This window comes from Dryas octopetala, chromosome 2 (genome assembly GCF_963921425.1).
Source record: "Dryas octopetala chromosome 2, drDryOcto1.1, whole genome shotgun sequence".
NCBI classification, from domain to species: domain Eukaryota; kingdom Viridiplantae; phylum Streptophyta; class Magnoliopsida; order Rosales; family Rosaceae; genus Dryas; species Dryas octopetala.
Genome location: NC_141367.1, coordinates 2,863,696 through 2,877,649, shown reverse-complemented (window position 1 = coordinate 2,877,649; position 13,954 = coordinate 2,863,696). Strand labels below are relative to the sequence as shown.

The 13,954-nt window shown below is 34.8% G+C and overlaps 2 protein-coding genes across 2 annotated transcripts; one reads left to right on the top strand and one right to left on the bottom strand.

Moving 5' to 3' along the window:
- Positions 1–4,831: 4,831 nt before the first annotated feature.
- On the top strand, positions 4,832–5,423 carry LOC147292502 (uncharacterized). Its single transcript, XM_086230869.1, has 2 exons — positions 4,832–5,177; positions 5,287–5,423. The coding sequence occupies exons 1-2, from the start codon at positions 4,832–4,834 to the stop codon at positions 5,421–5,423; spliced, it is 483 nt and encodes a 160-aa protein (XP_086086995.1).
- A 3,507-nt stretch (positions 5,424–8,930) lies between these two features.
- Positions 8,931–12,007, bottom strand: LOC147292501 (uncharacterized). The gene is made up of 4 exons (XM_086234377.1): positions 11,789–12,007; positions 11,641–11,707; positions 11,024–11,115; positions 8,931–9,164 (listed from the first exon to the last, which is right to left on the bottom strand). The coding sequence occupies exons 1-4, from the start codon at positions 11,987–11,989 to the stop codon at positions 8,931–8,933; spliced, it is 594 nt and encodes a 197-aa protein (XP_086090503.1). The 5' UTR covers positions 11,990–12,007.
- Positions 12,008–13,954: the final 1,947 nt, after the last annotated feature.

Below are 13,954 nucleotides of genomic sequence, written 5' to 3'. Positions count from 1 at the left end.
ATTAAGTAGTTTAATGTATACAAATTAAATTACTATTACATCGGCTTAATTATGTGTTTACCACCCATAATTTTAGTTGATTCACACTTTACCACCCATATATTTATTTGTCTCACTTTACCATCTACAACTATTATTCGTGTCCCATTTTACTTTTTTTCGTCTATTCCATTAGCTAATTCGTCAATATTGGTGACAAAAATACCTCTGCTACATCATCATTTTTTATTGATTAGGTGACGAAATAGATGAAAAAAGGTAAAGTGGGACATCAAAATAGTTATAAGTGATAAAGTAAAACAAATTAACATTTGCGTGGTAAAGTGAGAATCAGCTGAAACTATGGGTGGTAAAAACATAATTAAGCCTTACATATATATATATATGTAAAAGATTGTAATAAATATGAAAAATAAATTATATATTATATTAAATCGGATTGAATTTACTAAAATCCATATTTGTTTCGTTAACATAACGGGTTATCAAACTCGGATTATCAGATTGAATCACCGAAACCATCTCCTATTAATCACATCAAAAGTTGGTCATCACTTGTAATCAGTGTGCCCAATTCATATTGAATTGAACACATCTTAGTGAAGAAAGTATTGGCAGTCACACAATTGGAACCACTAAATTTCAAAGTACAATCATAGAAATTCTTTGAAAACTTCACAAAAATACCTGCATTATCCCAATCTGCCCCTTGTGGTGGCCTTACCTTTTTTTCTCTCATCCGAAACAGGAGTCTAAAGAGAATTTCGGACCAAGTAATGGGCCAGTGCCTAGGATTGTATCATAACTAGGGCTGCCCATCGGTCGGTTCGGATTGGTATTGGGGCTTACCAAACCAAAACCAAAAAATTCGGTATTTTTCGGTTCGGTAATTTTTGGTAAATTTCAGTTTCGGTTCGATATCAGTAATTTTGGTATCGGATACTTTCGGTTCATTTTCGATTTACTTCGGTATATCTTCGGTTCATTTTCGATTAACTTTGGTATATCTTCGGTTTATTTTTAGTTTAATTATAATAATATTATTTATTATATACCAATATAAATTAAAATTTAATCAAATATGATGCATAAAATATAATGTTTGATGAATATATATTTGCACGAGTAATATTGGTAGTTTAGTATAGTACTAATATTTTACCCTAGTAATAATATATACTAGTATAATTAGTTTAATAATATGTATTAGTACATATCCTATTAATTTAGTATGTATATATACCGATAAATATGAGTATATATATATATGCATTACTTACCTAAAGATGAAATTTTTATTTTCCTAAAAATAATAACATTTACTTTATTAGAGAATGACTCTATATCTTAACTTACACTTTTGATAATATTAATATGATAACATTATACAATTATATTTTTTTTATAGTTGTTTAAGATATTAGTAGTTTAATATTTATTGTATCACTAATATAAAAGTATTATATAAGCATATATAACTAAATTTCAGTAATTGTTTCAGTTTTTTCGGTATATATTTTGGGTAATAATCGATTCGGTTTCTTTCGATAATAATTTTCGATAATCGGTCGGTTTATCAACTTTTTTCGATTTTTATCAAAACCAAACTAACTTTTTTCGGATTTTTTGGTTTCGGATTTCCGATTTTCGAATTATGAAAATCGGTATACCAAACCAAAAAAATTCGGTCAGTAGTCGATTGATTCGGTAAAAACCAAACCAAAAGGCAGCCCTAATCATAACCCTTATAAATAGATGCATTTGAGAGAGAAGTACACACACTCAGACGCTCAACATCACACAAACGCTCAGACACCATGTCTACCTATCTTATTTTTTCATAGTGTTATAGCTCAAAATGTTTTGGCAAACAATGGGTCAACTGAAGACTATATCTTGGACCTTTTGGTTTAGGCTTTTGTATTTACGAGGGCGTGCCACTAGCTTGGGCCTTTAGCTAGAAAAGATTAGAGGGTGGTCCAAGCCACTTCTTCTCAAGCGAGTTGTGCAGCTGAGTAGGAACCAAACTCAGTTAGGCCTTCCACAATGGTGAGCTTGAGCTTGAAAGTGAGAGTGTGAGGAAACCCTCATTTTGTCTACAGTAGGCCGGATGTTTGAGAGTGAGGGTGAGTGAGAGTTGAGAGCTAGGAGAGGGTCCGGCTGAGAGTGAGAGTGTGTGAGTTTTTTATTTAAGTGGGCCCCACCGAATTTGAAAAGACCATGAAGGGCTTCAGCACAAATCAAAAAGCGCTGGGCTGAGTCCGGAATTATGAAAGAAGGCAGGGGCAATTTGGTACATGCGGAGGGAGAGAATAAAGTGGCCGACAAGCCACTGTTCACCGCAGCAGCTGTCTGCCACTCGCCGGGACGCGCACCTGCTTCACACGGTCGCCTAGGATCTTCCGCCCGTTGCAGATCAACGGCCATTATCAAACCCCGGCTTCAATTTTTTTTTATAAAAAAAAAAAAAAAACTCTAAGCCAGCAACACGTGGCAGCGTCTGGAGGCTCAAATTATAAAGCCGTTGGAGATCAACGGCTACAATTAATTGCCCGTTGTAATGCAATTAAAAATACAAAAAAATTACAAAAAAAATTCGAAAAAATATTTAAAAATTCTGAAAAATTTATAACGGCTATTTCATCATTTTTCCTATAAATTGAGCATTCACACCTCATTTTTTCACACATCTATCTATCCAATTCATTCATTTTATCAATCTATTTAAATCACCTCACTTTTCCTAGAAAATTCTTTTTTTCCAATCATGGAAAATGCAAAGAGAAAGAATTGGTCCAATGAAGAAGAGGTAGCGCTTGTTGAAGCTTGGATGAAAAATTCGGAAGATTATGAAATCGGATCCAATCAAAGAAACATGGAATTTTGGAATAAAGTGTACGATCAATTTATTCAGAGATATCATCTCGCCGTGATGAATGGGCGACAAATTGGGGCGGTCATGGCTCACTTCAAGAAAATAGGGCAAGCCACCTCGAAATATCATAAATGTATCTTGGCTGCCGAACGATCACGCACTAGCGGGCAAAATCAAATTGATACGGTGAGTTTTGTTGATTAAACTCAACATAAATGCCCTATTTACTTAATTTTTGCTTGTTAAACTTAAATATTTTTGTTAATTAAATTCACATATTTATGTTTGATCAATATGTGTGTACTATATTTCAAATCGTGTATACTTAATTTTTGCTAGTTAAACTCAAATATTTTTGTTAATTAAATTCACATATTTATGTTTGATCAATAGATGTGTACTCTATTTCAAATTGTGTATACTTTATTTTTGATCGTTAAACTCAAATATTTTTGTTAATTAAATTCACATATTTATGTTTGATCAATATGTGTGTACTTTATTTAAAATTGTGTATAATTTATTTTTGCTAGTTAAACTCAAATATTTTTGTTAATTAAATTCACATATTTATGTTTGATTAATATGTGTGTACTTTATTTTTGCTAGTTAAACTCAAATATTTGTAATAATTAAATTCAAATATTTGAGTACCATTTATAATACATTAATTTGTTTTCATATTACTAGGTGAGCTTTGCCAACGCACGATACCAAGCAACAAACTCGAGAAACCGTCCTTTTGCTTGACACCATTATTTTGCTAAGATGCAACACTTTGTTAAGTGGCAACATGCACAAACCGACACCCCTACTGATGCCGATACTGAAGCTGAAGCGGTTCAATTGAGCGCGGATGAGGATGCCCCGACCTTTCAACCACTTACTGGTAGTCGCCCGAGGCCACCTGGAAGAAACAACTCCAAGAGGGCCAAACAAGATGATACTAATGATGATGACCTTGTCGATAGTATCAGGTCTCTTTGCCAAGGGCAAAAGGACATAGTTGCTTCACGTGACCGATTGATCAAAGAGCACACCGATTTCAAACAAAAGCAATAAGATTATGAGGTCATGGGCAAGGACCTCACCACCATGCACGAAGAACAACGAGCGTTTTGGGAGGCACGACATCGTGAAATTTTGGCGAGGTGGAATGCAAGTGCTGCTAACGAGGCCAATCAGGGCACGTCAAGCTCGGGAGGGTACTTCCCCAACACTGACTTTTCACAATATGACTTATGTGTCATTGTTTTTCCAACTATTTCTGTTGTGTACTTTATGTATGCATTTTATTATGAATTAAAATAAAATACCCTATTATTAAATATGTCTCGGATTCCTTTACTTTTCCAGGATGATAAGATAGCCTATTATGACTGATGATAAGATTCTGATTCGTTTAACTGTCCAAGATGATAAGATTCTGATTCGTTTAACTTTCTAAGATGATAAGATAGCCTATTATGACTGATGACAAGATTCTGATTTGTTTAACTTTCCAAGATGATAAGATTCTGATTCGTTTAATTTTCCAAGATGATAAGATTTTGATTCGTTTACATTATCACACCTAGTCTATAAATTTCACCATATCCTGCATTCACCAATTCACCCTGCTTAGTAATCGCAAAAAATTCGTTTACACTCTGCTTCAGGATGTCTACCCCCCACGATTATGATTCAGATGAAGAGATGTTTCAGGCACAACTAGACATGTACGATGACTAGCTCGCAAATATCACGGCGTGTGCCATGGCTGCTTACCGACGACAAACACAACGAAGTCAAAGAAGGCCAATACATGGAGGCACATCCCAACCACGACGATATATCCCTCGAGACCGACAACTAGGCCATGGTCTTATTATGAGCAATTATTTCGACCCTGGAGCAAGATATACTGAAGAGATGTTCTGACGACGCTATCCAATGAAGAAATCATTGTTCCTAAAGATGATGCAAGATGTGTGCAACAAAGATGTCTACTTCCAACAAAGACAAGACGCTGCTGGAAGATGGGGTTGCACGCCAGAGCAAAAGCTGACTTCGGTCATGAGAATGCTCTCCACTGGGTACTCGGCTGATGCCCCAGACGAGGGCTTCCAAATTGCCCAAACCACAGTGCTGGAGTCATTCAAGAAGTTCATAAGAGTTATTCCGGAGGTGTACGGAGCGGAATACCTCCGCACACCAACAGTGGCTGATCTCCAACGGCTATTGCGTAAGGTTAAAAAAAAGAGGATTCCCAGGTATGCTAGGGAGTCTAGATTGCATGCATTGGGAATGGAAAAATTGCCCAGTAGGACAACAAGGGGCATATCAAGGCCATTATCACACCCCAACTGTGATATTAGAGGCAGTTGCCGGATACGACACGTGGATTTGACATGCCAATTTTGGTTTTCCAGGGAGCAACAATGACATCAATGTATTGGATGGCTCACACCTTTTTGATGATGAGGAGCAGATGCGAAACCATCAGATTAAGTATAAGGTTAATGGGAATGACTACACAATGAGGTATTATCTAGTGGACCGGATCTAACCCAAATGGGCCACGCTTATACAAACAATAACAAATCTGGTAGAAGAGGCAAGTCAGCTATTTGCAAGATATCAAAAGTCCTACCAGAAAGATGTTGAGGGGGCGTTCAGGATTCTGAGGGTTAGATGAGAGATTCTTAAAAAGCCTGCCAAAGGATGGAAAGCCAATGATCTGGGCTATAATATGAAGACATGCATAATTTTGCACAACATGATCATTGAGGACGAGCGTCCAGAGAACGAGGACGATGAATCGGACGATGACATTGACCACGTTCAGGAAAAGATCTCCCGGGCTGTGGCACGGTATGACACTGAACCATATGATGGAGGCCAAAGTTATCAGCTAATTCTTTTAGAGCAACGGCTGTTCCGGGTTAGGTTGATACGGTCAACAGCACTCCACCAACAACTGAAGAATGATTTGGTCCAGCACCTTTGGACGCGAGAAGGAAGTCGTGGCCAAGCACGACGCCGACGCCGGCGATGAACGCCGAAATGTTGAAGATGTCTCCAATATCATTATGCGTTTGTGTTTGTGGCTGTCGTTTTGTGTTTGTTTGTGTTTGTTTTTTGTTTTATTTGTTTATGTTTATTTGTGTTTGTTTGTGTTTGTCTTAAATTTTCTTGTTTTATGTTGGTGAAATGAAATAAAGGTATTGGTGGAGACAAAATATAGAATTTATATTTTAGGTAATAAAATTATAAATTCAAATATAGTCAATATTGACCTTATATTAAAAATTTCTTTAAAATAAAACTAATGATATAATTTTTATAAATATTTAAGCTATAAATTATAATTTAACTATAACTTAATATAACTTAAGCATAATTTGTTTATATACAATTACATTACTCTCAGCTTTTACTCTCAGTACCACTGTAGCTTCAGCACATATCACTCTAACTCTCAGGACAAAAAATCACTTTTCAGGCCATGTCTTACTCTCACTCTCACCGCTGTGGATGGCCTTAGGATTCTTTTTATGCCTAAATGTTCTTAGGACTTCACTGATCTGGGTGGACTATGATTGTGTGGTGAAAATCAAATGTGAGTGATGTTGGATTCAAGTGAACGGGACTCAAATAAAAGCAAAAACACAACGAACTTAAATGTAAGTTGAATGCTATGTGGCTCAGATCTATAGGAAATAGTTGTTCTCACTGCAAATCGGGCCATAATAACAACTTCATTCAAGAAATCAAAATCATCTCATAAAAGGAGACTACAAACATGACTACTTTCATTAAACTACTAAGATCGATACCAAGAAGATAAAGACTTAACTTCTGGCAGAGCTTACAAACGAAAAGGCAACAAAAAGGACAGTAAAATCCGCAAATCAATACTGATATGACTGATATGATTCTAAATCTGTAGCAATGGCAGTGAATAGCTTGGCTATTTGAGGTATATCTGGTATTTTTTTGCGAATAGTCTGGAGAGAGTTTTCTTCTTCTGGATTTTGCTTTTATAGGCAGACAGATGAGGTTTACTATTTTCTCCTTGTTTTGATTCCTAACGCGTGTACAATGACATCAGCTTCGAGACATCACTACATCATTTGCCAGCTACGTTGAGGCGATTTCCTTTCTTCGGCTGGGCATCGGCCGAAGATGGCAATGTGGAGACTTTGTCTCGATTGGGCATCGTCCGAAGACATGCACTTAGCTCAAGTTGTTTTTGATCCCTTCCCTTGGGTTTGGGCTTTTACTCCATGGGCCTTTTGCTTTTGATTTTGGTCCAAACACAGTTTTAGTTTTAGTTTTTGCTCTGCTGGGCCTTTGCAAGTCGTATCGATTTAGTTTTCTTGTCCTTTTACTTTTCAAGTACTCTACTTTTTGTTTTTATTTTTTAATTCAATTTCAATACATGTTAGCTTTATATTTTCCGCACTTCATTTTAAGTTCCTTTACTTTGGTTCTTGTTCTTCAATTCTCTTAAATTTATATATTTTACTTACAATTTTGCACTTGCTTTCAATTTGATCCATATTTCTTAATTGTTCGTCAAAAGTCTTGTTCTCGAGACTTGAAAAGAATCTAGGTCAAGAGTAATTCCTAACTTGGTCGCACAATCGTTTGATAAAATCAGTTTAGGCACAATCACTGAAATAACCACAATTTTATTGACGATGAGGCATATTTCACTTTTGGCCAACTTTGGCCGAAAACAAGCAAACAATAAGATTTAATTTGATATAAAGATCATAAAAAACAGTTGAGAAATGAGTAAGCTACAAACATTTAAAGTTATGAATTTTTTTTTAGCTTTTCAGTGAGTTCATTGGAAAAGATTTGAGTTAATCGACTTCTAAAACATTTTACTTTTTGAAAACACATTAAAAAAGGAAATACAAAACCAAATAATCATGTTAGTCGCCCCTAAAAATATATGGTTGCAGTACCAGATTCCGTCAACATTGATTTCAAGTTTTGAACCATACCATCAAGTGGAGCAGACCATGTAGCCTCATCAAGTGGGAGCAATCGCAGACTTGAGCTGAGCTCAGTTGGACATCCCGTTTAATGTATCAACTAATGAAGTTCTTTCATATATTATAATATATCTTTACCACTTCTTTCATATATGATAGCCTCTCTTACATCTTTCTATTTTGTGGAGTTCATCCCCAGATGCATTCTTTGCAAAACCAAATGAATGCTTTCTTTTCTTTTTTCTATATCTCTAGAAAAAATACATTCTCAATATGCTCAGCATTCCAATATGAAAGGTGGTAAATCCTCTTCCATTATACTGATCCCGCCAATTACATTGTCTAAAAAATGGTGGACAACCACAATTGACAAGTTTCATTGAAGAAACCAGGACTCCAGTTGATGCGCCTTCTCAATTGATCTATCTGTAACTCGAAAATCAGCGATGAAGCCGGTGATACTCAAAGTCAAATCTTAAACACTGTCTAGTTATTCTCAAAAGTCAAATCTGAAAACAAAAATATCTATGCCATGAACAACAACACAATTAATCCATACAATCAATAACAGTGACTGTAGGACCCGAGAAACCAAGATGTTTTTTACTAGACGCCTAGACTCGCAACTGTTGAACAGCCACAAAGGGGAGCTGAATCAATGTTTGACCCATTAGCAATATCTAAAAATTCTAGACCTTCCCTCAGACATTAATGTCCTGCTCCTGTTCCTGCATGAAGATAAAGCGACAGTTACATGAATTAGACTAAACTAGGATTCATATCTAGCACTTGAATCAAAAGAATGAACAGATATCCACACACACACAAATTTTAGTTTCATGCATTCAAAATCTTCTTTAATTGGATTTTCTACCCAATAAGAAAAAGAGCAGTTAAGAAAAACTCAAGAGACTATCGAAAAAATTGAGCTTCTCTAGTTTACTGCAAAATAAAAGACAAACAATCATCATGATCAATTAAACTTTTTACCAAATAAGAAAACTGAGAAAAACAAGAACACAATTACAACACCTATAAAATTTGTTGTTAAGAGGTATAAGTTCCATTTAGCTGGTGGGTGGGAGGAACACCCTAATGGTGTCTCGCTTTCGAAGTTTATGCCTGCAGGTAGGACATTTGTGTTGAGTGGCTATTGCTGTCTCAATGCACTTCTTGCAGAAGATGTGACCACACTTCGTTGAAGTTTCTTCAATCAACTGGCCCATGCAGATTGCACAAGTGAAAGTAGGTGTCTCAGGCTCACTCTCGGGCTCTATTGGAGGCACGGGGACATTAGTAGCCTGCCATCAGAAACTACCAAGCTTAGTCCAAAAACTTTGGCCTATCTACTGGCTAGAGATGCATAATTAATAGTTTCAGGCATGCTGGAACATATAACTTGAACATAAGCTGTACAAACAAGTGATGAATATGTTACTCACAATAATTTGAAAGAGTCAAGTTAATACTTCCCTGTCATTTAAGGTAATGTTAAATGATTAAAGACAAGTCACCTAAAAACAAATCTAGAGGAAATTACAGATTTGGTCCACTTATTTTATACCTAGTTCAATTTTGGTCCACGATCTTTTTTAAGTTCTATTTTGGTCCACTAATTGTTTCATTTGTTCAATAAAGGTCCAGATTTGTGACTTTAAATCTTTTGGGTTGTGTTTTCTTCAATTATAATTGAAGTATAAGTTATATTTCATCATTTTTTAGTCATAAAAACAAATTTGGAGTATTATAATCTAAGAGAATTCAGATTTGGTGAAATTTGAAAAATTGGCAGTTTTGGGTACCCTACTTTAGGGTCAATTATCTTGAGTTTTAGAACTCCAATTTGAATGATCTTTATATGGTTGTAAAGAAGAAATGCATAGCTTTAAAACAAGTATATATTTGCTAAATTTGGGTGAGATTTGATAGGGTAAAAAGCAGGCCAAATTTGAGAAAACAAATCTGGACCTTTATTGAACAAGTGAAACAATTAGTGGACCAAAACAGAACTTAAAAAAGATTGTGGACCAAAATTGAACTAGGTATAAAATAACTGGACTAAATTTGTAATTTCCTCAACAAATCTAGGATCCAGAAACTAAATGACATATCAGAGATCTATGACTATGTGACATTACTATACAAAGGTGAAAAAGAGAATACAGATGAGAAGAAATTAACGTTTAAGTAATTTCAACTTAAAAGCAGCTGTGAATTTCAACCTAAAAGCAGGTGACATATCAGAGACCACTGAAGTTTGACAGATAGTTTAGAATAAAGGATGGTCAAGTTCAAAATTGAGTTAACATGAATAGTGAATTTAAAGAGATGTGAAATGGATACAGACTGGCTTATAGGCCAAAGGTAAAAGCCAAAAGGTAACTCAAAGAGAAAAACAATCAGGTTACAAACAGTAAAAGGAAGAGGAAAGTTACCAAGTAGATTAAGATACTATATACAATCAAGAATAAAACAATAATAATCTACGAACACTCAAAACTTCTGTTCAGGGCATCACAAACCTCAGTGCAGGGACTGGATTGGTGTGTTATGTTAAAGAACAAAGTAAGATGAACACCCAAGAAAATACAAAAAGATTTCAAGGACAATGAGGACAAGGGTGCTGTTACTGGACTGAGAGAGGTAGGCATGAGTGCCTGGAATTTCACCAGAAAGATTATCAAAAAATTTCTAAAATTTATGCAGTATCTAAGATAAGCATGTTAATAAGGAACAAAACGTAAACATGTTGAAAACAAAAGTGAAGGATTTCATATCTGACATCTTAACTCAAACAATGAGAGAAATGTGCTCATTCAAATGCTATCTTACAAAGTATGAATATAGATGATGGAATAAGGAAAATTTCAAGAAAAATCGGTAATTAATAATTGTTTTGTTGGTCATAACTAAGACATGGAATGAAGGAAAAGTGACATAGGAAATGTATATAGCTTTTTTCCTTCCTATTTCATAAATAATATATATTTCTATAATTATTTACTTGGTAATTGTAATATGTTATAATTATTTACTTAGTCATTGAATCTTATTACATGCAACTGAAGTGTCAATGTGCTACTCTATCTAAAGATAACAACAGAAGTGAATATACTAAAGCAAGAAAGGAGCATCATAATAACGAAGGGAAGCTTCTTACAGTATCCTTGGTTTTGTTACACACTCCGACATTCAAGGAAAACTCCCAATTGAAAGCTCCAAGTTGGCTGAAGGCACGCCAGCTTGTCAGTTCTGTTGATGACAGAATTGTAGAAGGGTCAACCGAATATTAGAGAAATTGAGTGGGAAAAAATACTCTCCAAATCATTTGATTAAAACTATAAGAAAATTTAGACAATAACAGAATATCAGAAGAAACACAGAACACAGGATTTGGATAAACACAAGAAAATCAGAAACAACAGTTAACAACTACCAACATGAATTGTGATTTTGAACATAATATAAATACTATTTTAATCTACACTAATTTTAAAACAGTCGAAAAGAGTGCAACACTAAATGAAAATGCAGTAAATATCAAAAGTAAGATTCAAAATGAGGGTGTTTACTCGAGGCATAAATTGAAAAACATTTTTCTGCAGCTACTCATAATTACCTACAAAACTATGGTCTCTTGCAAGCAACAAAACGGTGAGAATGTAGAGAAACAATGGTGGGTAAATGTCTTAATTTGATGCTTGAATAATATAAGAAGTGCATGCAGAAGGAAAAAAAGAAACGATAAACATGGAAGCCTAGAATACAATTTTGTACCATCAGAAAGACCATCTATGACTCTACGGCTCCTCCGATAATGATTTCGTCCAGAATTATTCCTGGCCTGAAAAGAGTTGACACCCGATGAAAAAAATAAACATAAGAACTCTCATATAAGATTTAATATTGATGACAGATATCATACTTCTGCAAATTTCCTTGGTGAGATTATAGCAACTTCATCATCAATAAACTCAGCAACATCTTGAGCCTGTACTCCCAAAGCACCAGCTAGAGCCATATTCTCACTAGGAGGTGGATAATTAAGATCCAAGTCTAGTATTCTTCCCCTTTCAGCGTCTCTCGCATTGACTTGTTGATATTCACTTGATCCTTCCACGCTCATGCTAACAAGCTGATTTATTAGTCTTCAAATCCAACCCTGAACATCCAGAAACCAATATTAGTTTAACAGCAAAGAAGGTATATAGTTACTGAGAAAATATTTGAAAAAAAAAAAAAATTATATTCACTTTCTTTTCATTTCATTATTATTTTCTTCCATTTACTGCTCAACTGCCCTTAAGGTGGGGAAGGAAAAGGGGTCTCAAACAATGGTCTTAATCCGACCCAACAAAAAAATAAAAAAAAACTCGTCGTAGCAATTGCGAGAAATATCACTTTCAAAAATCTTAAAAACAATTTTTTTTTAAATGAGAAGGAAAATAAACGAAAATGCACTCAAAAATGGTAAAAACAGCATATTCCCAGAAGATTTGGCTTTTCCCCTCCTCTTTTTCTAAACGTAAATATTCACAGTTCCTTTTTTTTTCCTGGTCGGAACATATTCACCATTTCAAAAACACTTTCATCCATATTAAATATTAAAACAAACAAAACAAAAACACTTTTAAAAACCTAAACTAACTGAACCGCAAAATAAATATTCTTAACAAAAATAAATAAATAAATATTCATAAAAACCCATTTCTTGAACCCAAACTAAACAGGCTTCAAGGTTCGATTTTGCTTTAACAGACAAATATTAAATAAGAAAACAAAACCAATAGAGACCAAACACCCAATAAATCAAAACCCATGGCCATAATCCAAAACCCTCCAAAGAAAAAAATAAATAAAAAAATGAAAAAAAAAAAAAAAAACCCAAAAACATTACATATAAGAAAAAGAAGCCATACCTCCGGTGTCTAGAGAGAGAAAACCAATACGAAAGAGAGCCGGAGAGGGAGAGAGAGAGAGAGAGAGATAGAGAGGGGCAAGGGAGGGCTGAATTTATTAAGCAAGCAAGCAAGGTGTTGGTCTCTCTTTCTTTCTTGGTATTCCAAAAACGAAATGCTTTTTTGGAAACAAAATCAATGTTTACAGCTTACTCTTATTCTCTCCTCTTTTTAATTAATTGAATCCATTCAGCAGTTTTTGGAATTTTTTTGGGTTTCCGTTTCAGTCTCTCTCTCTCTCATTGTCTTCTCGGTTTACATTGTCCCTTTTCCGCTCCTTCCCGCTCTTTGGCCCGCCGCATAGAAACGCTGCATCAGTTTTGAAAATGGATTGTCAAGCTATTGGGCTTGGGCTGGGTTTATTAATGGGCCGACCTGGCCTGCAAACATACCAAAACAGTTTTTTTTTTTGGTCGAAATACCAAAACAGTTATGGTGTTTTTGGTGGAACAATCTATTCCGATCACCTCCATTGCTGAGTTGACCACCCTAACATATTTTGGACAAATTTTTCTTATTTAACCTTTTCGTGCAAAAAATTATAAAATTACCTAAACTCATTCCAGAGCATGCCACCGAAATATATTAAGGAGTTCGACCGCTTACGGCCGAATATAATGACAATGTTCGGCATAATATTGTTAAATGTCTTTTTCATTTTCATTCAGTGGTTACTTACAAAAAACTTCTCTAATGTTCGGCATAGGAGCCGAATAGCCACAAACATTTTGACAGACAAGTATCGAATGACCCGATGAATAAAATTGAAATTTTTTCTTTTAAGGGTAGAATTGGAATTTAAAAATATGGTAGTCAACTCAACAATTTAGGTGGTCGAAATAGCTTGAGCCAAAATTAAATTATGGATTTCATCGAAAGTCAAAATTTGATAAATGACAATGATTCAATTCCTTTCTTTGGTATCATTAATAAATACATTTTTATTGACATAAAAAAAAAAAAAAAACAAGGAAATCTTAAAATTCATAAATTAATTCTATTTAAATACATGTCATTTTTCAAAAGAGCGTTGTAATTCTAAATTTCTAACCATCCTTTTCCTACTTTGTTAACCTCTCTACTTTTTTTCCTAAACTTTCTACCTTACCCTTAATGAAAAAAATTGAACACCC

What these genes read in the sequence shown, in the direction of transcription:
- LOC147292502 (XM_086230869.1), top strand. Translation starts at nt 4,832, where the DNA reads ATGATGCAAGATGTGTGCAACAAAGATGTCTACTTCCAACAAAGACAA. An exon ending in GGGAATGGAAAAATTGCCCA is followed by an intron (nt 5,178 to 5,286) that starts GTAGGACAACAA and finishes TTGGTTTTCCAG; the next exon opens with GGAGCAACAATGACATCAAT.
- LOC147292501 (XM_086234377.1), bottom strand. Translation starts at nt 11,989, where the DNA reads ATGAGCGTGGAAGGATCAAGTGAATATCAACAAGTCAATGCGAGAGAC. An exon ending in CACCAAGGAAATTTGCAGAA is followed by an intron (nt 11,708 to 11,788) that starts GTATGATATCTG and finishes AACTCTTTTCAG; the next exon opens with GCCAGGAATAATTCTGGACG. An exon ending in GTAACAAAACCAAGGATACT is followed by an intron (nt 9,165 to 11,023) that starts GTAAGAAGCTTC and finishes TTCTGATGGCAG; the next exon opens with GCTACTAATGTCCCCGTGCC.